At 33.8% G+C, this 26,884-nt stretch overlaps 2 protein-coding genes across 3 annotated transcripts; one reads left to right on the forward strand and one right to left on the reverse strand.

Moving 5' to 3' along the window:
• Positions 1-16,103: 16,103 nt before the first annotated feature.
• Positions 16,104-20,197, reverse strand: LOC115708826 (uncharacterized). 2 transcript variants are annotated; one of them, XM_061111493.1, is made up of 7 exons: positions 20,056-20,197; positions 18,905-19,064; positions 18,684-18,759; positions 18,004-18,099; positions 17,334-17,850; positions 16,615-16,747; positions 16,104-16,521 (listed from the first exon to the last, which is right to left on the reverse strand). In XM_061111493.1, the coding sequence occupies exons 2-7, from the start codon at positions 19,034-19,036 to the stop codon at positions 16,312-16,314; spliced, it is 1,164 nt and encodes a 387-aa protein (XP_060967476.1). In that variant the 5' UTR covers positions 19,037-19,064; positions 20,056-20,197; the 3' UTR covers positions 16,104-16,311. The 2 variants fall into 2 exon arrangements, with proteins under 2 accessions (XP_060967476.1, XP_060967477.1); XM_061111494.1 differs by having other exon boundaries at positions 20,029-20,181.
• Positions 20,198-22,218: 2,021 nt separating this feature from the next.
• On the forward strand, positions 22,219-26,147 carry LOC115711288 (L-galactono-1,4-lactone dehydrogenase, mitochondrial). The gene is made up of 6 exons (XM_030639625.2): positions 22,219-22,972; positions 24,090-24,340; positions 24,435-24,620; positions 24,698-25,118; positions 25,391-25,531; positions 25,721-26,147. The coding sequence occupies exons 1-6, from the start codon at positions 22,352-22,354 to the stop codon at positions 25,877-25,879; spliced, it is 1,779 nt and encodes a 592-aa protein (XP_030495485.2). The 5' UTR covers positions 22,219-22,351; the 3' UTR covers positions 25,880-26,147.
• Positions 26,148-26,884: the final 737 nt, after the last annotated feature.

The raw sequence follows: 26,884 nt of genomic DNA on the forward strand, positions 1-26,884 counted from the left end.
CTGATTTTTTGTCTTGGTCGGGGGACCGTACTGGGATGTTTTCTGTCAAAAATGCCTATTTACTGCTTCAGAAAAACAAAACCCAACATGTCGGCTCTGATCATTCTGGATTTTGGCGTAAACTGTGGCAATTGAAGATCCCGGCCAAGGTCAAGAATTTGTTATGGCGTGTCATCACTGACTGTCTTCCCACCTGCCTTCAACTGGTAACAAAACATGTAAGCATCTCTGCAATCTGCCCCGTTTGTACTGATCAAGCCGAGTCTATTGTCCATGCCCTTCACACTTGCCCTTTTGCTATGTCATGCTGGCGTACTCTTGGTATCACTTATGATCCGCTGTACCCTTTATCCTTTGGTGGCTGGTTTGAGAAAGCTCTTACAACTCTTGATGAGGAGATTGCATCACAGGCTGCTATGCTTTGTTGGGCAATTTGGAAAGCCCGAAATCTTGTTGTATGGAAGAATAAAGCATCCTCACGAACTGAAGTTATTGCATCAGCACAAATAACTCTTGACCACTGGCGTAACACTCAAGATAACACTTCCTTATCTTCTCTATTTTTTGAGAATAGAGGAGATGGAGCTGAGCGTTGGACTACACCTGAAGAGAATAAAATCAAGATAAATGTTGATGCTACACTCTTTCCACGAGATAACTCTTATGGATTCGGGATTGTTGCTCGAGATAGCTCGGGTAAGCTCATTGAGGCCAAATCGTGCTATTATGGAGGTGCTTATGATGCGGAAGTTGTTGAAGCAATGGGAGTCAAAGAAGCTCTCAGCTGGATCAAAAGCAAGAACTGATCTGATGTAGAGGTTGAGACAGATAGCATGCTCACTGTTAGAGATGAAAATTTATACCGCGGGGACCCGCCCCTAATGGGGTGGGGATTCCCCGTCTTAGTGGTTAATGGGGCGGTGGTGGGGGACGATTTCAATACCCGAAGCGGGGATGGGGCGGGGGCGGGGATAATACTATCCGCACCATATCTGACCCCGATATAGATATATATATAATTTCCTTTTTATTCTTAACATATATATAGTATATATATCATTGATAATCAAAATTATCATACATAATCAAAATTATATATCATATGCTTAAATTATGAAGATCTAATGACGATAGTGAACTGATGATCATTGTGGATTACATGTGTAAAGATATTTTCTTCTCGATTCTTAATTTCATCTTTGTTTACTTTTTAATTTGTTGGAAGGCTTGAGAGGTATGAGACTACGATCCTATACTTGGATTATGATTTTTTGGTTTTGTTTTTAATTTCAAACTTTAAGACATATTTAGTTTTTATTTTCTACTAGGTTATGCTTTTTTTTTAGGTAGGTTTATCTTTTATCTTCTATGAATTATGAATGCATAATAAATATTTGCGAGAATATTAGTTTAATTTATTTTTTTCAATTATTTTTTTTTTTTTCATTTTACCTTAATGGATACCCGATGTTCCCCATAACCAATGGGTATTCCCCTACCCCGAATCTGTTGGTTATTAGACGGGGATGGGGGTATAAATAGGTAGCGGGGATGGGGGCGAGGATTGTATTCCCCGTATATTAACCGCCCAATTTCCATCTCTACTCACTGTGCAAGGAATTCGTAGTAACCAATCCTTAAATTCTATTTTTGGTTTGATTATTCATGACTGTCAACTTTTATTCTCTTCTCTAAATAATGTTAAGATTTGTTTTATCAGACGATCAGCAAACTGAGTTGCCCATGTTGTTGCAAGGCACTCTTGTTTTCTCTCTGGTCGTAGCATTTTTGAGTATAATGCTTGGGATGAGTTAATCTCCCTCTTATATTCTGAATGCTAATTATTCAATGAAGTTGTTATTTCATATTCAAAAAAATATATATTTCACTTTGCCAAAAAGAACAATTTAACAAAGAACAAAAAAAAATGTTCTTCTGTTTTTGGGGCTAAACAAGAGCTATAGTTGACTTTCTTTGGAGTGAAAAGAAATTTCAATAAAGAACCTAAAGTTAGTTATTTCATAGTTTTTTTTATATCTACATAAATTAATAACTGAGTAAAAATCTTCTAAATGTTATATCACAATACTATTAAACATCTTGTATGACTATAATATCCTTATATAATTTATTTTATTTAAAAGAACAAAACAAATTATTAAAAAATCAGCCTCAGTTCGTGGATATAAGATGAAATAATAAATTTAAGAAGTGTTATCTTCCTTTTTAACAGTAACTTGGTTTTAGAATGGAAGTGATCTATCCTTGTTATTGTAATTTTGTGGGTCACTCTCCCTTGAAAAAACTCTTCTCTACAAAAATAAAAAAATAAAAAATAATTGTTCTCCTCCGCAAAGTTAAAAAAAGAGTAAATGGTGTGAAATAACATTAAAAGTCTATTAATTGTGGAGGTGACAGTTCTAATTGATGTATAAAAATTTTATTGGTGGAACATGTTGGAATAGTTGCTGCATAAATTAAAAAGAATGAACTTACTGAATAAATATTTATGTTGTGTCACAGATTAGATCACTATCTTTGAGATGTTCATAGTACTGCTCAGAATTTTGTAAGCAGTCTCGTCATCCCCAGGATAAAACATCCCAGTCGAACCACTGTATCGAACTTTCACTACACTATAGAAAACCGTCAAAATACCACACCCAAAAAATACTAGTGCTCAAAATGCATATTGTAATATAACTTTTTCTATGAAAATGATTTCTTAGGGGTGGGCATCCGATCCAATCCACCTTTTTTTTTCTCATCCGATTCAATCCAATTAGTAATTGGATTTAGAAAATTATCATCCGATCCAATCCAATTAGACCTCAAAATCCAATCTAATCCAATCCAATTACTAATTGGATTGGATCGGTTTTTTAATTGAATATCCAATTACACACTTAAATTTCAATATTAGCTTAAAAATATATATAAAAAAAAATACGTAAAAAAACTAAGTATCACTTTTTATTTAAGTTTTTTTTATTTTTTTTTGGTAAGTACTTTTTATTTAAGTTTAATACTTCATAAACATACTATTCTTACAAGTGTATTGTAGCTAAAAGTTTTAAATAATTAAAACAACAACATTTCTAAGTAATAAAATAGAACAAAACATCATGAAAATAAATACACTAAACAATCAAGTGTTACAAATTCAACATACAAAAAAAATCTAATAAGAATATAATAAATATTTATTATATTTTTAAATATTTTTTATTATATAAATAATTTTTTAATATATATAAATGTAATTGGATTGGATCGGTTTTTAATTGGATTTTGAGATTGACATCCAATAACCGATCCAATCCAATTAGAATCCAACTTTTAACATCCAATCCAATCCAATTGTAATTGGATATCCAACCTTTTGTAATTGGATTGGATTGGATCGGTTCAGTTCAATTAGATTGGATTGGATGATGACCACCCCTAATTTCTTTCTCTCATTAGTTTTGTAATAAATTTTCTCCCAAGAAAAAATAAAATAAAGGTGCACACCAATTCAAGTCGGTCGAATAGCTACGCGGGCATGTCTATAGTGTTTATGTGAGCCTTTGTGTGACTCTTCCATCTTCTAAAAAAAGTGGGTAATTAAAGGCTTGATTAGTTTAGAATTTGAAAACAATTTTATGTTTTTGAAAACTTAAAAAGTGGTGGTCCACATAAGAATACTTGATTAGTTTAGTGTTTTCAAAAACTAAATTTCAATATAATATTGAGTTTTAAGCTAAAAAATGAAATAACAATTTTATGTTTTCTATGTTTTCAAATCATTGATTTTAAAAACTCTTCAAATACTCTCTTACTTTTTTATTTTGAAATTCCAAACCAATCACAAATCCAACTTTTTAAAACTCAAAAACACAAAATTACACTACAACTAATCACATTTTTAAAAATAATTTTTCATATGCAAAATTCATATTTTTGTTTTCAAAACACTCTTTTAGAAAACACAATTTTTAAATCTCAAACCATAATTCATAACAAATGTTCCAACAGAACACCTATTGAGACAGAATTTGCTCCCAAATTTCATATGGTATTTATATCTTATTCTGACACCACTCACTTACCTTCTAATTATTGACTTGTTTATTTTCATATTAAAAGTTGCAAGCTTTCATCCATGGCTTCTGCTTAAAGTAACATGTTAGGCCTTAGAGTATTATATAATAAGGGTATATGGGTAATTGTAATGGGAGTATTGAGATGGTATAAATAGGAGAGTAATAGAAGGGTTTTGGGGGGGAATGATTTTAGTTAAATGAGCTTTTAGCTCTTGGGAGAGAGCTGGGTCTCTCGAATACCCAGCAACTTGTTCTCTTTTCATTCCAATATCAATATATCAGTTCTATTATCTCTACTTTTGCTACTGTTGTACCGAGATGATAGGAAATTCCTATCAAATGGTATCAGAGCACGTCGATTCTTTGGGGCGAGGGGTGATGGAAATTCCATCGGAGTTTCAGCAAGCTTCGAACCAATTAGAAATGATGAAATCAGCTCTTGAGGCTACGATTGGTCCCATCGTGAAACGGCTGGACCTGATGATTGATCAGATACAAAAATCCAGAGAGGCACGAAACATCAACGACACTCTAATGGCGACGGAGGTTAACTCGATGGTGTCGGCACAAGGTTGTTCAAAGATGCTGCTTCCACAATTAGGAGCGGTAGTGACAACCATCAAGGAGGATGAACAGCGAGACGAAGCCGATAAGGGTGAAGCATCAGAGGTTTTAAATTTGAGAAGCATCTTGCGAACACTTCCAGTCAAACACCATAGAATGGCTCTTCGAGATACATCGTCGAAGTCGCACAGCTGCTCACCGGAGCTGCAGAAGATGATTGGCGCTCCACTGGATGACACTAACACCGTTATCTTCTTTGTCTTACCCGGATTATGTTGGTCGGAGGTTCTTAGTTGGATGGGTGAGACGCGACGCCGTTCAACGGTGGAAGAGCAGTGTGGTCGACTACCGTCGTCAAGTTCACGGGAGATGCGTCGTCGACCGGAGCCAGAGAAGAAAGAGGTTGAACCACCGCTGGAGCTTCAAAAGAAACGAGTGGCTCTGTCGGACATCAAAGGGATTCACGATCCATGGCCAACAGAACGGTGTTGCCGATCGGTACCGGAGGAGACAATCTTCTCGCCTGCGAAGCAGCTTCTGCGATCCTTGATGCCCAGACCAGAGAAGTCGCTATGTCTTCTCGAGCTTCTTAATGGCGTTCAACATTATTGGTGTGCCTCAATCATTAATGGAGGAAATTACATTCTATACCCATTTTTTATCACCCCATTTTATTTTTACCTCTCCTTTTGTAGTATTTAATTTATACCCTTTTTTATTGCTCATATTCCCATTATACCCTTACGTTTTAAAAAAATTATTGGATATTTTCTCTAGAAACAATGGCTCTTCTCCACCACCATCGACGATCGATCCCCTAGCCACCTTTCCTCCTCTCCACCACTGTCGAAGATCGGAGTCGTGCGCACCACCTGCAATTTCAGCCCTCTGCCTTCATCGCCCTTTCTTCCTTCGTTCCTCCATCTCTATTTCATTCCTCTTCCCCCTTCATTCCCCGATTTCAAACCAGTCCTCTGCCTCCTTCACTATGTCTTATCTTCACCGGAGTGTCTCTCTCCTTCGCTTCCTTTTCATGCTCAGTCCCCAATCATTGATCTTCCCTTCCCTTGACAGGTATTATATATATATATATGTATATTCTATAAACATATGTTTTTTATATTGCATAATCGATTAATTTTAATTTGTAAAGTTAGTAATTATAGTGAAATGTATTGCATTAGAAATTATTTTCTGTTAAGTTGTGATTTTAATAGAGACTCTCTACTTGTGGCTGAGATAGGGACTTGTATTGGTGGTGAGCTTGGTGGCTTTGTTTGTGCCTAATTTTGTTGATTTCCTATCTCTGGTAGGAAGCAGTGTGTGTGTGTTGTGATGGGATTTGTGTTGTCTGATTTATTCTACTTGATTGTATTCAAAAGAGAGTTTGGTTGGGTTGGTGTGGTTTTAGATGGCTGCATTGTAGCTACTGGACTCATTATTGGAATCATTGAAACTTGGTCCTCTCTTTTGCATATATTTGCCCCCATAGCCTGAATGAATCCTCATCAAATTCAGTCTCTTTACTTTGAGAGCTATCTGTTTTGAATTTTAGTCAAAAGAATCACAATGAAAAGAAAATGGTTGTCTTGAAATATTGTGCGGATACTATTTCTTTTCTGCAAAGTGTCTTGTTTTCTCCAAATCATAGTCAATACTGGTCACTATTTGTTAGCTAATCGACACATACAAGACACAATGAGTGTTTAAATTGGTACTCCTAATTGAACAACACTTAATGGCAGCTGCAATAGTCCCTGTAGGTGTGAGAATTTCTTTCAGCTCATTTACTACTTGCACAATTAAAAAGATTAAAAACATTGTTACATTTTAATTCACATGTCTTGACTAGCCATGATCCTTCTAGTTTTGCTTGAAGTTCTGGAACTAGCACTAAACTCAAACATTTGATTTGCTTTATCAACCATCCCCTCATTATTATGCCTATCTTCCCTTAATACACATTTATATTGGTCAAAAATTTCAACTGAAAGTTGTGGTAGAAGAAGACTTAGGCAATATGCAACATTATTCGTTGGGTGTTGTTGTGTCTATATAATGATGGGTTTAGTTTGTGATTGTGATCTTTTAGTTGTAATCTTTAGTCTCTTTGCAATGTGTTCATTTTCTTATATTTAAAGAACTTCATTATAGTATAGCTTACACAAAATACAATCATCAAGCTGTAATTACAATAAGCTAGTTAGTTAGGTAGTCAAACACAACTAACTCATTTATATATATTACTAAGATTGTAGCTTAGTAAAGTAATTACCCTCTTGTTATTTTCTTGATATTTGTTTAGCCACTTTGTTAGCTAATCGACACATACGAGACACAGTGGGTGTTTAAATTGGTGCTTCGATTTAAACAACATTTAATGGCAGCTACAATAATCCCTGTAGGTGTGAGAATTTCTTTCAGACCAATTACAGCTTGCACAGTTAAAAAAAGTAAAAAAATTGTTATATTTTAATTCATATGTCTTGACTAGCCATAATTCTTCTAGTATTGCTTGAAGTTCTGGAACTAGCACTAAACTTAGACATTTGATTTGCTTTATCAACCACCACTTTATTATTATGGTCTCTAATCACTACTCCAACACCAGCCACCTTGAAGTTCCACTATTTAATTTCAAAAAAAAAATTCTTAGTTTTTTTTGGTAGTGTATTTTAAATATCTCTTCCATGTTTACGGTTTTTAATATTGGGAATTTCATTTTTTGGTAGTGTGGTGTCCTAGGGATTTTCAGGCTGTAGCTAGTCTGTGTTGGCTTTGGAAGAGTGGTGTTTGTGATTTTTGGGTATTATTTTTCTAGTTAATATTCATTGATATATTTCATTTGAACCTACCTTTTTGTGAAACAATGAGAATGTATGTATGGTATATATTATAATTGTTAGTTTTTCAGCCGCTAACTGCCAACAAAGCACTTCAAGCAATATACACCTAATGTTGTATTAAACACCAAGCCATCATTGTAGATATATTTGTGTTTTGTCTTATCATTATAGATATGATGAAAATATCTCCCATGACGAAAGTGCGAAGAGCTTCATCAAGTCATCATAATAAAAAAGATAAAATCTCTTCATCAAGTCATTGTGGTGGAAAAAATAATATCGTTTTTGAGGTATTTTTTTATTTAGAAAAGGTTATGTTTTATTATAGTTAATATATTTTGAACAATTTATAATTCAACGTCTAAAATTGTTTGATTTCATTTCAAATTATGCAGTTAGAAGTACTATAAATTATTTTGCTCTGTAATTGTTCTATGGTTTTTGAGGTCTGATATTTAGAAGAAAACCATAGCAAAAAGCAAAGAGAAATGCTTGTTATTATTGAGTGTGATCCTTGAAATGTCAACAAGAATTTCTATGTTATTGAGTGTGATGATAATGGTTAACTCTGTTGGTCATATCTCTAGTGCCCATTTTAATCCTGCGACCACAATTTTTTTCGCCACTACTAGGAGATTTTCACTCAAACACGTGAGCATGTTCTAACCAAAATTCAATTATATGAAGCTTGTGTATAGATCAAGAAAATGATGACCGAAAGTCACATTAACAAAAATAGAGTTTTCAACTAATCTTATCTTTTTTTAAAAAAAAAAAATACAACTAATCTTATCTTAATTAATGCAATTCTACACAATTTAACTACCCATTTTTATTCCACAAGTCAATGTCTTATTGTAATCAAAGGCTCTGTATTTCTCTCTGCCTTTAATATTTAAATTTGATAAAAAAAACAAAACAAAACAATTCAAGACCAGACCAGACCAAACTTTATTCAAATGAGATTACATCTTAACTCCCTATAAGATTAAATTTATATGGTGTTAATCAATGTGCACTTTATGAAAAGAATAGAGACGAAGATTAAACTATAATACTATAGTGTGTGGTTGTATTTTATAGGTACCTGCTTATGTAATAGCTCAGTTCCTTGATCAACTCTAGCTAGTGGTACACTTTCAGCTATTATTTACTAGAAAACAAGATCATTTCTTTATATTAGATCTTGGAACACTTCCCACACTTTATTTGGTAAACTTTGTGTCTTAAGAAAGATAAATAATATGTCTTATTTGATAAATTTTGTGCCTTAAAAAAGATAAGCAACACATTTTATTAGGTAAATTCTGTCTTATTTACCTAAATATAATTTATTATTATAAAGGTAAACAACTACACTAAATAAGGTGAACGATGCGCTTTATTAGGTTAATTCTGTGCCTTATTTACTAAAATTTAATTTATTATTCAAAAGGTAAACAACTACCCTAAATAAAGTAAACGACACGTCTTATTAGATAAACTTCATACCTTATGAAAAGTTAACGACACGTCTTACTTGGTAAACTCTGTACCAAAGCGACACGCTTTATTAGGTAAATTTTGTTCATTATTTACCAAAATATAATTTATTATTAGAAAGGTTAACAACTACTTTAAATAAGGTAAACGACACGTCTTATTAGGAATATTTCGTATATTAAGAAAGGTAGACACACTATATTTGGTAAACTCGGTGTCTTAAGATAGGTAAACGACACGCTTTATTAAGTAAATTTTGTGCCTTATTTTTTTTTTTTTTTTGATAAATCAATGAATTGTATTGCACAAAGCGAAATTTATACAGCCTATGCGCACCCAATTAGGGCCAAAATCTATATACAAGTATAAACCAATCTGAAATCAAAATTTGATTAAGTTCTATAAAGCAATAAACCAATCTCTATCAATACTCTTGATCTTTTTAGGCATTACTCTATCAATCCGATTTTTTGGTGTCCATTTTGTTTCTTCAACAATACGGCTCGGATTGACTCTTGACTTTTGCCAAATAGCTTCATTTCGGGCTCTCCATAAATTATACACCAGCCCTACTACAGCAGCAGCAAGAACATCTTTCTTGAATTTTGACAGCTTAGATCTCCCAATCCACTTGAATTTTGTGCCTTATTTACCAAAATATAATTTATTGTTAAAAAGGTAAACAACTACCCTAAATAAAGTAAACGACATGTCTTATTTAGTAAACTCCTGGCGCTAAATAAGGTAAACAACTACCTTAAAATAAGGTAAACGACACGCCTTATTAGGTAAACTTCGTGTCTTAAATAAGGTAAACGACAAGCCTTATTTAGGTAAACTTCGTGCCTTAAATAAGGAAAACGACAAGCCTTGTTTAGGTAAACTTCGTGCCTTAAATAAGGTAAACTAAGTCTCTTTCAAAAAATAAATAAATAAATAATACTAAGGTTAACCAAAACATAATTTATTATTAAAAAGGTAAACAACGACCTTAAAATAAAGTAAACGACACATCTTATTAGGTAAAATATTGTGTCAAATAACTACCTTAAAATAAGATAAATGACATGTCTTATTAGATAAACTTTGTGTCTTAAATAAGGTAAACAACATGCTTTATTTTGGTAAACTATGTGCCTTAAATAATGTAAACTAAAACATAATTTATCACTAAAAAAAGTAAGCAACTACCTTAAAATAAGGTAAACGACATGTCTTATTAGGTAAACTCCGTACCTTAAATAAGGTAAACAGAAACATAGTTTATCATTCAAAAGGTAAACAACTATCTTAAAATAAGGTAAACGACACGTCTTATTAGGTAAATATCGTGCCAAATTACTACCTTGAAATAAGATAAATGACACACCTTCTTAAGTAAACTTCATACCTTAATAACGTAAACAACATGTTTTATGCCTTAAATAAGGTAAACCAAAATATAATTTATCACTTAAAAGGTAAATAACTACCTTAAAATAAGGTAAACGACACGCCTTATTAAGTAAATATCGTGCTAAATAATTATCTTAAAATAAGATAAATTGCACACCTTATTAGGTAAACTTCATGCCTTAAATAAGATTAATAACATGTTTTATTTAGGTAAACTCCGTGTCTTAAATAAAATAATGAAAAAGGAATTTAGGTCATTACTCTTGCTTTTCTATTGGTGAAGATTATTCTTTTATAATAACAATGTTAGGCTTGTTAGTTGTTCATTCCAAAGTGGTTTTCAAGAGGGAACTTAAGGACAAGATCAAGTGAGTTTCAAATGCATATGTTTCTTACAGTACAAATATACATTTAACAATCTTAGTCCTACTAATGATTATGTCACTAAACCACAAAGTACCACAGATTTTTCAAAAAAAGTTAAGCCTTCTTGATCTCTTTATGGCAATATATACAAGTGTTATAACACATAAACAAATCAAGTTCAATGCGTTGAGAACACATATTTATTTATATTGCTTCATGATTGAATGGAGTGGTAAGTCTCAAAAGTGGCCTAGGAATCTCTTTTTAAAATTCTTAGTACAATGCCAATTTTTGTTCAATTTACACCACTTCGTGAGATTTACCACAATGTGCACATATGGAATGGTCGTTAATTAATGTAAACATATTAGTTGTATGTGCAAATTTAAGTACTCTATGAATAAAATTGTTGCAAATATGCAAGAAGCTATAAAAACAAATAATGAGTTTCTAATAACACGTGTTTGAGAGTTGAATCCAAAAATAAAGATAATAAGTTTATAAAATATTGGAAAAACAATTCTAAGTATCGTCTTGTCTCTCGCCTCTCAAGCTTTGAAATATATTTTCAAAACCCATAAACCCCAACAAATGTTAGAAGCCTCTGTTGATATATCTTCCAAGCGTACTTAAATTATAAGATGTTATTAGTTAATATACTTCAACTAATGTCATATCTATGTATAGTTTGTATGTATAGACATATTATGTATATCAGTATGTGTATAGTAATTTAAACCTTTTATAGATTCATTTTAGGCCACCAAAAGAGATTGTGTCCTAGCACTCAGTTTCCTTTTGGCAACGTTGAAAGAAGGCAATTAAAAGCTCAACCATTTGATCAGTATGACAAGGATTTATATGAAACTCTGAAACACCATACGCCTAAAACACCATGTGTCTTCCACTCATTACAAATAAAGGCTAATCATTCAAATCACTAGCTCCGAAACTGTAAGCATTAATAATAACACATGCCATTAAGGAACTAAAACAAACATTGCATGAGCACACAAGTTTTTATCCACATTTCACAATTTTTAAGCTCACTTAATCATATTACACAGAGCCCAATAAATTATGTAAATATATTTTTAATAAAATAGTACAACAGAAGATAATGAGTAGGAAAAACTCAAGAAAAGAAAACAACAAAAAAAAACCAATTGATAACTCACTAACAACACCTCCATTTTTACTGTCACTAGACGGAAAACCCAGCAAGTTGTCGGTATAACGTTGATGGTGGTGACAGAGGAGGAGGAGGACACTTGCGGAGGAGTCACGAGAATGTTGCGACAATGCTGGCGAATGATGGCTGTTGAGTTGCGTGCTTTCAGGAGGTTAATCGTGTGGAAATTGTGACTCAATTTGTGTGAGGGCATTTTGGGTACAGTACTTATAAAAACATGTATGTTTCAATTAAATTTAAAATAAAGGTAAATTTAGTTAAATGATTAAAAAAAGATGTATTTTTCAATTTATTCCAAATTCTTGATCATAGTGAAAAATATTATGGGTCCAACAACTAATAAGGGAAGGGAATAGAGAAATAGTATTGATCTGTTATAGATTGGTCTACCAAAGACTTAGTTAGCATGTAATTCATGTGTGAATCATTCACTATTACTTTTTACCAAAAACACTAAATAAGTAATATAAGTATCTTATTTTTTTCAATTTAACTAGGCACTCAATTAAAATCATATGCCTCATATACAAACATAAGGAATGTCTTAGAAGGTTAGTGATAGACACAACTCCCAAGTCAACAAGTTGGTTAAGGGGAAGGGATTTAATTAGCCATTGTATTCTACCATACCAGTTTACAAAAAAAAAAAACCCAATATTATAAAAATTAATTACAGAAGAGTAATAAGTGAAAAAACTGTCATCAGCTGCGAATCCCTAAGCTCTCTCTCACCTCTAAGCTTCTAACAAATGGCTTTTTTTCTTTCTATAATTCATATAAAGATAAGTTCATCAACAAGGTACCCACCGGCCACCTCAAGTAAGGATCTCAACCACTCTTTACACTGGTTTGTGCTATGCAGAAAAATAATAGCATGCCTTTTTTTTTATCCTTGGTGTCGTCCATCAAGCTTATAATTAAGACTGGCAACTGTCCTTGCTCTCCTGTTTAATAATTTGTCATGGTAGCATAATCTCTTTCTTACCTTAGGCTTAAAAATAAGTAATACCTTTTACATCTATCTTGCATAGAATTCAAATCAGATTGTATTTTCCCCCAAGTTTAACAAATTGTCTTAAGTATGTAATACCAAAGATGAGAACTTATAGTGCTCTTGTGGGCTTGACAAATATTTGCTCAGAATCATTCTTCACAGCGAACTATGATGGTAGGTAGCTCAACTTGTCATGGCGTTGAAAGTGAACTAACAAGGTATGTCATGACATGATATAGCATATCACCATGAATAGCATCAAAGTTTTATTGTATCATATGACATATAAGGATATGCAATAGGTGTTCCCTGAGCTTCAACAAACATACATAATAAGAGGAACTGTTAGTTTTAAAAAATCAGAATACCTAACTCTGTTTAGTTAATTGTTTTTCAATCTTAGATTTATTCCAAATTCTGCACCATTTTCAACTTAGCTATTCAAAGAACCTCCAATTTTATTTTTTCAATGGATTTTGAAAGAGAAATTAGAGAATGCTAAGACATGAGCTAACAGTTAAGGCATGAAAAGTTACTGTGAATGGTATATCACCAAAAACATGAGTCAACAGACAATAAATATTTCAGATGATAGTAGCATTTGAAAATATTCATTTATTAATAATTAAGTGCACTTGATCTTTATAAACGTTAAATAGAGCAAATTTCATACATAGATATATGCAATGATGCACATGTGAATCCTACGGTTAGCACAATAAACAATGCACATACTTCACCAAATTTGGTTTAACAAAATAAAGCAAGATAACTTAACCATTAGTCGTTAAAGACCAAATTACCTCAGTAGTCAATTCTATCTTTAGGCTTGATGGTAATAAGTCTCTTATTGTGGATTACAGAGGTTAGTGTCTTCGAAAACATCAACCAAAGCCTCTGTAGGCTCTTGAAGAGCAGACACAACTCATATATCAAAAAAGAAGATTCTATAATATTTTATATATTATTTATAAATAAATCATTCATATCTGGTAGTTTCTAAAATTTCTAAATAATTAAAAAAATGAGTACAGATAAATTCGAAGAATGAATATTGAAGAAAAGAGAATGACAGAGATAAGAGTCAAAAACCTGAAGAAGAAGAAGAATTAGTACAGTGACAACCGTGAGTCTCTCCATTCACCAAAATCCAAGGGAGAGATTAGAAAATTAAAATCGGCAATCGATTGATTAACCGAGGAAGAAGAAGAAGACGAATGTAAAGCACTGGATGTTAAACTGACGAGGAATTGAGAGGCCGATGTGAATTCATCGACTAGAAAATTAGATTGAGATGGTGGTGACGACGATGCAGGAGGCAGACAGCTACTCGCAGTGCCGGAGGGAAAGTGCGATCATTCCATAGAGAAGAATGACCTGAGTTGCTTGTGTTCAGGAGAAGAAAATCGTGTGTTATGTAATGTAAGGGTATTTTGGGTACACTACTCATAAAAAGTGGTATGTTTGAATTAAATTTGATTTAGTGGTAGATTTGGTTAATAAATAAAAAAAAAGGGCATTCCTCAACATCTCCCATCATTAATGAGGCAGCTGGGCTCAATTCCTTCTGTCTAGACTTAAGGTCCAAACCAAAACAAAATGGTGGCCCAATAAGCAAGCCCAAAAGCCCATATCTAAATTTAGGTCATAATTGGGTCATATATCATCCAAAGAATAATGGTTCATTAGCCATTTCTCTATGTCACGCATTGAAAAATGGAAATATTAAATCTTCATTCTCATGGTATGTCAAGGTGGTGCGACTTGGGTGCTGTAACTCAGGATCGGCAACGGAAAATGAGGTGTGGGTGGCCGGAGCACAGCTTTCACGTTCAGCTTTTGGGTATGACGAAGAGGGAATGACACCAACTGCTCGTTGGCTTTTTGATAGAGGAAGAAAAGCTTGCTCTCAAGAGTTTCTTCCATGGCCAAGCTTGCACAATAACTTTTGGGTCACCAGGTATTTCAAATGGAATAGAACCAATCTTACTACTAATTTCATATTTCTTATTGAATTTGGAAAATTAGTTGATGATAAGGGGGGTTGTTATTTCATGGGCACTGTTAGACAAATGGGGCACAAAGAAATCACTACAGAATATGAATGTGGACTTGATTACTGTTACATATTCTTTAGCTCTAAAATGGTGACTCAACACAATTGTGGGATTGGACCAATTATTGATAATTTTCTATTCTCATTTTGGTTATATGATGATAATGGGGATTGCCCGCTACTGGAAATATTGAGACAAATCATCCAGCATGTAATTTCCAGCATTGGTGTGATGGGTACTATCCCTTCTCTGATGATGTTTAAAGGACTTGATGTTCTCAATTGGAGGGTCAACAAGGTTGTTAATTTTCTTCTTCAGGGGGATAACTTTTATTTGGCTTATGATGATTATATTCAAAGGAGCAAGGAGACATTTTTTAAGGCAGCAAACGAATTAAAAAGATATTCAGCAAAGTTGGAAATTAAATTTGAAATTAATGCCAAAAATTGGGAAGGAAGCCACATCCAACCACATGATACCTCAAGCACAATTTTCTACAACATTTTTCAGAGGCATAACAAGGAGTGGAAGTGCAAAATGCATATGTTGGACTGGTTTTTCAAGCGAAGTCGACTTGCTGAAACTTGGTGTGTCTCTCACAACTTGAACAATACGCATTTACTGGACTGGTTCTTTGATAGAGGACGAGCGAGGTTGGCAATTGAAGCTTCATGTTCTTCACCTTGAGGACAAGGTGAATTTCGGGCGGCCGGTATTGTTAGGCCTTAGAGTATTATATAATAATGGTATATGGGTAATTGTAATGGGAGTATTGAGATGGTATAAATAGGAGAGTAATAGAAGGGTTTTGGGGGGGAATGATTTTAGTTAAATGAGCTTTTAGCTCTTGGGAGAGAGCTGGGTCTCTCGAATACCCAGCAACTTGTTCTCTTTTCATTCCAATATCAATATATCAGTTCTATTATCTCTACTTTTGCTACTGTTGTACCGAGATGATAGGAAATTCCTATCATAACACTAATTTAGATATATAAGAAAAGTCCAGAGCACTCGGAAGAACTCAAATTACAACGAGAAGGCGATCCAAAACGAGGTCGTTTTCAGTAAGCCGCTGCACGAGTTCTAAAATAGCAATGAATAGAAGCAAAAACATGAATAAAATGAGAAGAAAAAGAATCAAAGACAACTATAACATCTGGATAATATTGTACAAATCTTCTGTTCATATCATATTATTCTCTAGTATATGATATGAATGCTTGTTCCTTTATATAAGTTTCTGTTTGGTAAAACTATAAAAACCAGAATACAAATATGCCGCCGGATTCAAAATGGGCTCTCTTGAAACAACAAAAATCGAACAAAATTACTATGTCAGTCTATTTCCTGTCGAAACCAATTGATCAACTATCAAGAAATAACTTCCAACGAGCACAAACGATGAGATTCCACATCGAGCCATCCGCAATCCAATGCCATTAAACAGGACTTTTCTATCTGCAGGGTGAATCCCCGTCCATCTCTCAAACCTACTCCCGGGTCGTTTCCATTTGAGAAACTTTCTTTCCAAGGAGACAAACTGCGAAAAGCATTACACTAAATAGTAAAATAGAAGGCCAATAGAAGTTTAGATAGAAAGTAAGAATAATAGTTTTGTAAAGGTTGGGAGTACCTTAGGTACTACAGTACATAAGGACCGGGACTTGGCAGTGTCGAAACAATGTGAAGCAGCAGCAGCAACTGAACCAGATAATCCAGCTGCAAAGGTAACAGCTAAAGGAGATAGTGGAATGTCTTCATCCATACTGAGAAACCATAAAAAGCCCACTTTAATAGAAGACCAACATATTAAAATTGGCACAGATAACGACTATAGTACACAGCAAGATCCATAACATATACAAGAGCAGTGCACAAACGCAAGCGTTTGGAAAACCACTGTGTAATTGGAATTGAGTGTAATTCGAAGTAATTACGAGGTTTTGCATGTTTGTTCAACCTGAGTAATTACACGATAACCATGTAATTGGAGGTAATTGATAGGTCTCAATTACACTTTTCAATTCTTATGACTCCCATGAGATAATTAATAGTATTAAATTATGTAATTACTAACTCATTTGCCAAATAGGAAAATAAAAATTCATATGCAATTACTACTTGACATCCAAACACACATTGTATTTTAAAATAGAATGTAATTACACCACCTAGTAATTATACAGTTGTTGCTTACAAACACACCCTATAAGTTTTTATCAAAGCTTTTGAAAAGTATGTAAATCAATTTCAGTTGTAACAACAAAAGCAATATAGATCACTTTGTAAGTGGCTATTATCAATCAATTGTAAAATTTGTAGCAAAAAGGTAACAAACATTGAGAAGAGAACCTGGGTACTGGATTCATTCCAATTGCCTTCCAATCCACCATTGCTTGGTGTAGGAATTCCCAAGCCGTAAAGAAGACGCCACCATAAATAGAATCCCGAACTAGACCTGGCCTTAGACCTCTCAATAATGAACTCCATCCTTCCAAAGATATAATATCAGGTAGTCTCCTAACATTGGTGACTGATGGTGGACTCCCAGACCCGGTCATCATCCAAGGATAGGCTTGCAAAGCACCCGTCATGTTTGTATGTTTGTTTCTCAGTGTTGATAAGAGGTCAACAGAATAATTTAATGCCTTTCTGTCTGGAGTATATCCACGTAGTAGTTTTTCGATAAGTGGTGTAACAACTCGCTTTTTTCTCATAGAGGAGTAGTTTGAAGGAGGAGAAGCTGAAGCAACCTGTGCACGAAGTTTTACGAGCTCAAAAGGAGTGGTTATGACTGATTCGGCTACTCCAGCTACCATTCCAGCCCTAAAGGCCTCGGATAAAGATAAATAATTGTATTGTCGACCATCTGAAAAATAATATTGACAACATCAGAAAAGTGTCACAAAGTCGTTTCAACAAGAATACCAGTTCTCGTTTTGTTGGTAAAACAATCAATTATTAATAAGGGGTATGTGGTATATTGCTTTGGGAAATAAATAACAGAAAAGGCAATAAAAACCTTTGAAATAAGCGGCCATGATTTCATAGGTTCCAAAACGAGCTCCAACGCCTAAACTTCTTCCCAATGCTAACCAGCCAAAACCATTATACAAACCTGCAAGCATTCATCGCAGAACAAAATATTGTTTGAACATTTTCATCTGAATTTTATATTATAAATAGATATATACCGAAATTAATATAACAGTAAAACTAATAGGACGCAGAAGCACTTGCGACCAAGGTATCCACCATACAATGACATGCCTCATAGTTAACTTAAAAATCGTGCCATTGTGCTCATCAACTTTAAACATTTAGAAAAAGTGCATTGAAGCATGGATAAAAACAAGATATAGCAAGCATGATCATCACAAAACTGAAACAGCAATTATTGATATTTAATATAATTTGGTCTTCGTATTATCTCACAAATCATAGCTCATATTGCAAACTTTCCACCTTTTAATGTTACCGAAGTAATTTGGATAGAAAAATAAATATATGAATTTTATGGGGAAACATATAACTCATATTAACAACTTCAAGAATATGCATCCTCACAAGCCTACAAACGATTCAAACTTACTAATATAACTTGCATTGAAGACTTTAACCTTTCACGGGATAATTAAGTATTGTAAATGGTAATTGGGGAAACAAAAAATAAAAAAATGCAAGGATTTTATGGGGAATAACCTGAATAGCCAGATAAATATTTGACTCTGTCTAAAGCCTTAGTGGTCGTCAATGGTTTGCCAGAACTAGAGCCGACCTGTTGTTCAACATTTAAACTTACAAATTAAGTTTGAAATAGATAACTTTATGGTTCTTTTCAAGAAAATAAAAAATAGAATCAGTGATTATTGAATGGTGAACAATAAATAGGTAGGATTAATAACAAAAGTTGGACAACCGACCTGAATAATGACTTTGGCAGTATCAAGAGGGTAAGTTAGAGCATTGCCTAATGTCACTGACCCTGCAGCAGCAATTGCATGGATAGCAAAGATTTGATTCCTCAATAGTTCATCCATCTGAAAATTAACCATTTATGCCTTCACACTTAGAAGTGCATGCCTGTAACATAAGAAAGAAAACACCCGAGAAGTTTAATAAGATGTTAGCTATGTGGTCTGTACATGTTAAAGTATTAATAGCTGCAATAGCATTCAAACCCAATGACTGCATAGATACAAAATATGTTATTTTAGTTTTTAAGACTGGACAATGCAACTGCGTGCTAGCATACAAAGCAAGTTATAAATCTCAGCCCCAAGAAACAAGAAATCTAAAATTTCATAAATCTCTCTGAGGCATTTTAACAAACAAATAATGTTCTTAACAGAAAGAAAGACCAGGACACATTGTATTCAATGAGAGGTGAGAAAACACCGGAAAAATAAAAAGAAAAACTTCAAATGTCCGAGCACATTCCACTATCGAAGCCATTTCAGAAACTAGTTCAATGCAATCACACAATAGACTCCTCCTCTAAAGTTCCTCAAAATCAATCCAACACCTACAATGGCATCACTCCTACCAACTGAAGATCAACCTCTACCCACAATTTAAATCACTCAAAAATCTCAATCTTGTGATTATACTTCTCAAATGGCATCAGAAATTTCCAAATAAAAGAATCAAAGCATAGCAAAATTCTCCCAAAATCATAGTTGTTCTTCAGTAAAGCCAAACCACCATTACCACTAATGAATACAACAAATCAGCAACAATTTAAGCAAAAAAATATATCACCCTCATCAATCTTCTGCCAACCTAATTTAATTTGTTTGAGCTCTCTCAGATTTTCATCAACACAGACTAGAAATACTAAAAAAATCCCACTCCACTACCAAAGAGGCATGAATTATACAGAGTCCAATCAAGTAAGAAACAGCATCAGTTCAGAGAATTGCATACATTACAATTTCACACTTTAGTTTCAATGAGTTATTTCAACAAACACTTAGAAGGCATTAGGTGTATTTTCACATAAAATTCAAGCAATGATACTAACAAACAGACATAGAATGTTACGTACGGAGAAATGGTAGTTGATTCAGCTTACGTAGATAAGACGGTGGCGATGGCGGAGCCACCAGAATTTGCATGGGTTGGGTTGCTATGGAGGAATCGGAGTGGCTGCAATGGAGACTCGTTGAATCTGGTAAGGGTATATTCGGCAATTCAATTATATAAACAAGCAATTAAATTTAGGGGAGTTATATTTGCACGTGAACTTATAAATACACCCCATTTTTAGAAAAAATATATAAACTTAAATAATTTTTAAAAAGTATTCTTAATGTTTTTTTAAATTATTTTCTCAAATAATGTTAATTTCAATACTTATTTTGATTTCATTTCATAATTTTTTCTAACTCACGTATATATATATTTTTTTTTTCTAAGAAAATTTCATATAATTTTTTATTTTAATTTTTTTGCCATAATATTTAAAATATAATTTATTTTTGTTTGATAGGTATATTTTTTAAGAATATGAATTGGAAAAAAAAAAGTAAAAAAAAATTTAGTACAATTAAAAATATAAATTTTATATAAAATAAAAATTATTAAAATGAGGTGCCTTTAAAAAATTTTGAGGTGTAAATAAAATTTCCCTTAAATTTATTCTCCACTTATTTTACTTTTGACCATTTTTTTATAGTATTTTTGAATTATTTTATAGTATTTATTAGAGCAATTTGCGGCGAAACCCCCTTATGTTTGGATTTTTATACACTTAACCCCCTTATCTTTATTTTTGGTGGCAAAACCCCCTTATGTTTTAATTTTTATACACTTAACCCCCTTATCTTTTTTTTGGTGGCAAAACCCCCTTATGTTTTAATTTTTATACACTTAACCCCTCTATCTTTTTTTTTGGTGGCAAAACCCCCTTATGTTTATTTTTCTTTGCAAATTTAAAGTTTTAGTTAAATATTACCGTTAAATACTAACTGGATTACTACTGTATCGACTTCGAGGTTTTACCGTTACATATACAAAGGTGTATACAGTGGTCATCCAGTTGATATTTAACGGTAATATTTAACTGGCGTGTCAAATTTGCAAAGAAAAATAAACATAAGGGGGTTTTGCCACCAAAAAAAAGATAAGGGGGTTAAGTGTATAAAAATTAAAACATAAGGGGGTTTTGCCACAAAAAAAAAATAAGGGGGTTAAGTGTATAAAAATTAAAACATAAGGGGGTTTTGCCACCAAAAATAAAGATAAGGGGGTTAAGTGTATAAAAATCAAAACATAAGGGGGTTTCGCCGCAAATTGCTCTATTTATTATGTCATGTATTTATATATTTAATTTTGGTTAATTAGTATTTTTTTTCCTGAATTTTGATATGTACCAAATCATGCTCTCTGAATTTTTTTTGGCCGTTAAAAATTTCCTGCGAACTATTGAGATTGTTAGATTTAAAGACTTTTGTCTAATTTCATTCAATTTTACTGTTTCAGTGATTATTTATGTACTAAATCATACTCCTCAGACTTTGATATCTACCAAATCATGCCCCTCAAACTTTGATATGTACTAAATCATGCCCATTGAACTTTCATTCATGTTAGAATTTTTTTACTAAAATTAGACAAAAATCCTTAAATTTAACAATCTCAATAGTTCAGGAGGAATCGGCCAAAAAAATTTAGAGAGTATGATTTGCTACATGTCAAAATTCAGGAAAAAAATTACTTATTAGCTTTTTTTTAATTATTTTAGGCCCCCAAAAAGTATAGGCCCTAGGCACGGGTCTAGACTATCTATGCTTAAAGCCGATCATGAACAAAAATCGAATGACATTAGTAAAACACAATCCCAACCAAACTACACTTAAGCCCATAAAAGGCCGACAGGCTTGGTCGAAGAAAAAACAACCCTTTAATAGCTATAAATTTAAGAAAGCCAAACCCTAATTTTTTTCATTTTGAAAAAACTCAACAATTGTTTTAATAAATTTTAGTGTATAACTAATAAAATTACAAGTAACTTTCAATAATTAATAATTATTACTAAAATTATGTATCTTGAACTTTTATCTATGTTAGAATTTTTTTATTAAAATTAGACAAAAGTCTTTGAATTTAACAATCTCAATAGTTCGGGAAATTTTTAACGGCAAAAAAAATTCAGGGGCAAGATTTAGTAGATATCAAAGTTCGGAAGAAAAATTACTAATTAGCCTAATATTAATAATTAGGCTTCTCTTTCCCCTACCTTCCACCAAGCTAGACAGTTACACTACTGAGTCTTTGACTGAATATTTAAACACTGAAAAACAACCACCGAACGTGGCCATACCCAAAAACACAAACACACTCTTCTCATTCCTCAAACAAACTCAAAAATGCTCAGAGCTCTCATAGCTAAGCGTTCACTCCATTCCCTCTTCCCCCGCCATGGCAGCAAACCCAATATTACAAGACACTTGTCTACTTCACCACCACCACCGCCATCATCATCGTCGTCGTCGTCCCAAGCTGAGCTTCGCAAGTACCTTGGCTATGGAGCTTTAGTAATCTTCTGTGGCGTATCCACATACTACTCATTCCCTTTCCCCGAAAATGCAAAACACAAGAAAGCTCAGATCTTTCGTTACGCTCCTTTGCCGGAAGATCTTCATACGGTTTCGAATTGGAGCGGGACCCATGAGGTTCAGACCCGGGTTTTTCACCAACCCGAGAATATTGGTGAGCTTGAGAGGGTTGTGAAAGAGGCTAATGAGAAGAAGACTCGGATTCGGCCTGTTGGGTCTGGATTGTCTCCTAATGGGATCGGGCTTTCTAGAGCTGGGATGGTGAATTTGGCTCTTATGGATAAGGTTTTGGAGGTGGATAAGGAGAAGAAGAGGGTTAGAGTTCAAGCTGGAATAAGGGTTCAGGAATTGGTTGATGGGATTAAGGATTATGGCATTACTCTTCAGAATTTTGCTTCTATTAGGGAACAGCAAATTGGTGGCATCATACAGGTTTATGGCTTCTCTTTGTTATTATTATTATTGTTATTTATGGCTAATTAGAATTTTTGCCATTCGAACTTTGATATGTTTTCCTGGTAACTATTGAGATTGTTGATTTAATGAAACTGATGTTATGTAAAAGTTCGGGAGCACGATTTGGTACAATATTTGGATCCTTAGTGTTGACTTTAGTTATTGACTCAGTTTGACCTTAAGTAGAAGATACTGATAGTAAATGCTGGTTGAAAATTTGTTCTTACATCTCGGAGGAATTTGTGTTTATGCTTATTAGAATTAGTCTAATATTGTTAATGTTATATGATGCACCTTAATCACACCTTACCATGCATCTTACAATTCTAACAAGTCTCGAAAACTAATATTTGTTAGTATTGACTTTGTTGTGATTGCATAATGGTAATGGTAATTGCATAGATCATTGTTGATTATTTAATATTTGTACTTTTGATTAGCGAATTCCGGTTGAATTTGTACTCATCGATTCGATACATTGTCGTTGGAACATAGCCTTAGGTTGCATTTAGTTAGGACTAATGAAGTGAAATGAATGGAAAAGAATCGGTTTTTATTCTATTATTTTGTTTGGTTGCATTTTAAAGTATTAGAATATCATCCAGCCATAACTGAATGATTTTTATATTCCATTTTGAAATTGAAAGAAAGACTGTTCCAATACTAGATGAAATTTTTTATCAATTTTTTTTATACATTTTAAATTTTATTTCATTCCTATTTTTATTTCTGTGTTTTCATTCCTCCTAACCGATGTATCCTTAGTTCATGAAGATGAATTTCTGTGGTGCTTTGACATGAAAACTGTATGAATGTATCACTCTGTAGTGTTGGTGTTATTATGTATGGTTCTAGGGGTTTCCATTCATGTTTAAGCTTAATGTTATTGTCTCTCTCTTGAAATATCACATAGGCAGTTCATGAACGTCCATGATTAACTAACTTCAATGCCTTGAAACAATAAAGTTGATACAACATGTCAATATCTGATTCCTAAGTAGAATGACTTACTCAAGTGGTGTTCAACTTCAAGTTCAGTCAACTCGGTTTGTTGTTTTAGACCTCACCTTTAATTTCATGTTTTTCATTGTAGGTTGGTGCACATGGTACTGGTGCAAGATTGCCTCCTATCGATGAACAGATTGTCAGCATGAAACTGGTCACTCCTGCTAAGGGTACAATAGAATTATCAAAAGAGAAAGATCCAGAGCTCTTTTATCTTGCTCGTTGTGGTCTCGGGGGCCTTGGAGTTGTTGCTGAGGTGACTATTCAATGTGTTGAGAGACTGGAGCTTGTGGAGCACACTTTTATCTCAACAATGGAAGATATCAAGAAAAATCACAAGTAATTACTCTTTCTGAACCATTATCAAGTAATCATGTCTTGGCCCCCTTAATCAATTTGCACAACACAATTAAAATTCCTCTCTTTTTTACAGGAAATTGTTGTCTGAGAATAAACACGTAAAGTACCTATATATTCCATATACAGATGCGGTTGTGGTTGTGACATGCAATCCTGTGTCAAAATGGAAAGGTGCCCCGAAATTTAACCCCAAATATACTTCGGATGAGGCCTTACAGCATGTTCGGGATCTCTACAAGGAGAGTCTGAGGAAGTACAGGTATGGTTTGTTTGTCGTCTTGTTTTAACAATATATTTAACCGATACTATAACAGCTTTTACTCATGTGCAATGCAGAGCGAGAGACATTACGGCTCCATCTGAAGGATACGTTGAACAAGATATAAACGATCTTACATTTACAGAGTTGAGAGATAAACTGCTCGCTTTAGATCCTCTGAACAAAGACCATGTTATACAAGTTAATCAAGCTGAGGCTGAGTTCTGGAGAAAGTCAGAGGGATACAGAGTAGGATGGAGTGATGAAATTCTCGGGTTTGATTGTGGTGGCCAACAGTGGGTTTCTGAGACTTGTTTTCCTGTTGGTACCTTAAGTAAACCGAACATGAAAGACCTTCAATACATTGAAGATCTTAAGAAGCTGATAGAGAAGGAAAAAGTTCCTGCGCCTTCTCCAATTGAGCAACGGTGGTCAGCTTGCAGCAAGAGCCCCATGAGTCCAGCTTCAAGCTCATCTGATGATGAAATATTTTCCTGGGTAACTATTTCTCCTTTGAACTCCTGGTTCTTTTCGGTGGCTAGTAAAATATGTTGGTTCGAGACATCTTTCTAGCGCGAAGTATAACTACTTTGAACTTAAACTCTAGACAAAAATCAAAAGATGGATCGATGTTAAGAGTTTAGAGTCTTGATCTGAATATAAGTATCTCTTTCTGATCAGTGTAGCATGAAAATGAAATACAGAAAAGCTCGAGATATTAAATTCACATGCTAAAGTTCTAATCTGAATTGTTGCCTTTTCTCTTTCAGGTTGGCATAATCATGTATCTTCCTACCACGGATGCTCGCCAGAGAAAGGAAATCACAGAAGAGTTTTTCCACTACAGACATCTGACTCAATCGAAATTGTGGGGTCGATATTCTGCTTATGAACACTGGGCAAAGATTGAGGTATCTTACGAATCGAAATTTGTGTGATCCATACTCTATTTCATATGGACTGCACTATTATGTTTGGTTAACAATTTTTACAACCAAAAGTACTTAATTGGTGTACTTAAATTATTAGCCGACGATAATTGTACTTATGTTTTAGTGTTCGTCTCATTTAATTCATTCACCCTTTTATACTTTCCCCAGGTTCCAAAAGACAAGGACGAGCTAGCAGCTCTACAGGAAAGGCTTAGAAAGAGATTTCCCGTCGATGCATACAATAAAGCACGAAAAGAATTGGACCCGAACAAGATCCTCTCCAACAACAAGATCGATAAGTTTTTCCCAATGTCTGATACTGTTTAAGAAACAGCCTTGCAAAGGGTTAGTATTTCATTTGTTTTCTTTGTTATAAATTATTACCTTCCATTTTTTTGTCTGTCAGACCCGATACAAGTGATTTTTTAGCTTGCCCAATTTTGTCACGCCTGAAACAAGCATTTCGGTTAAATAATTTGGTTGTACATTACAAGATCTTTTGTTTGGATATTAAGTGCATTATGCATATGGTGTGTTGTTACACTTATAAATGTTGATAAAAATAAGGAAAATTGGGGAAATTAGATCTTTTCAATTATAGTATGTTTTAACTTTTAACCACATTCTTTATACCTTAGTCCTCAATCTCTATACCTTTTGTGTTTTGTATGCACTTGATCGGTTAAATGTTTCGGTTTCTTTTCCATTACTTCATAGGGTTGACACAAACCAAAGGTTTGATGAGATTGGATGTAGGTCCTAATCAGGAGACTTGTGATTTCGAGTTCCTTGTAGGCACCTACATACCAATTGTTATAGTTTTCTGGTCCCCAAACATTGTAGGGTTAGGCGAGGATCTTAGTTTTATAAAAAGAAAAACTCAGGAGACTCGTGTCGTGCTTCTCCATTACCGTGTTTCTTGCATTTGATTGAGGTTGAGTTTGACTTGTTGTTGGAGATTTTGATCAGAGAAAAATTGCTAACATAGGATACAAAGTACTGAAAATGATTATGTAAGTAACTACCATGACAGATCACATGTTATTACAATACATATTCATAAACTGTAAATTAAAACTATGAAGAAAACCATACCCATCACTGAAGGGTAAGCAAGAAAAGGTAGAAGCAATATGGCGATCGACTTATAAAATGGAGTTAGAAGCATTCTTCGCAGAGCCAACAGCAGCAGAGCGCGAAAAGACTGCACGAGCAAAAAGTAAAAATCAGAACAAGAAACTCCTAGTAATCTCAAGTTTGTTTCGGTTAAATTGCAGGTCGTTTCGAAGTTGAATGAGAATTTCGAAAACTCACCATCCCTCGATGAAGCCT

The sequence above is a fragment of the Cannabis sativa genome, chromosome 3 (assembly GCF_029168945.1).
Source record: "Cannabis sativa cultivar Pink pepper isolate KNU-18-1 chromosome 3, ASM2916894v1, whole genome shotgun sequence".
Taxonomy (NCBI): domain Eukaryota; kingdom Viridiplantae; phylum Streptophyta; class Magnoliopsida; order Rosales; family Cannabaceae; genus Cannabis; species Cannabis sativa.

Coding starts and splice junctions, on each gene's coding strand:
- LOC115708826 (XM_061111493.1), bottom strand. CDS start 19,036: ATGGTTAATTTTCAGATGGATGAACTATTGAGGAATCAAATCTTTGCT. Junction 17,851..18,003: donor CATGGCCGCTTATTTCAAAG/GTTTTTATTGCC, acceptor ATTATTTTTCAG/ATGGTCGACAATACAATTAT. Junction 16,748..17,333: donor GGAATGAATCCAGTACCCAG/GTTCTCTTCTCA, acceptor ATGGTTTCTCAG/TATGGATGAAGACATTCCAC.
- LOC115711288 (XM_030639625.2), top strand. CDS start 22,352: ATGCTCAGAGCTCTCATAGCTAAGCGTTCACTCCATTCCCTCTTCCCC. Junction 22,973..24,089: donor AAATTGGTGGCATCATACAG/GTTTATGGCTTC, acceptor TTTTCATTGTAG/GTTGGTGCACATGGTACTGG. Junction 25,532..25,720: donor AACACTGGGCAAAGATTGAG/GTATCTTACGAA, acceptor TACTTTCCCCAG/GTTCCAAAAGACAAGGACGA.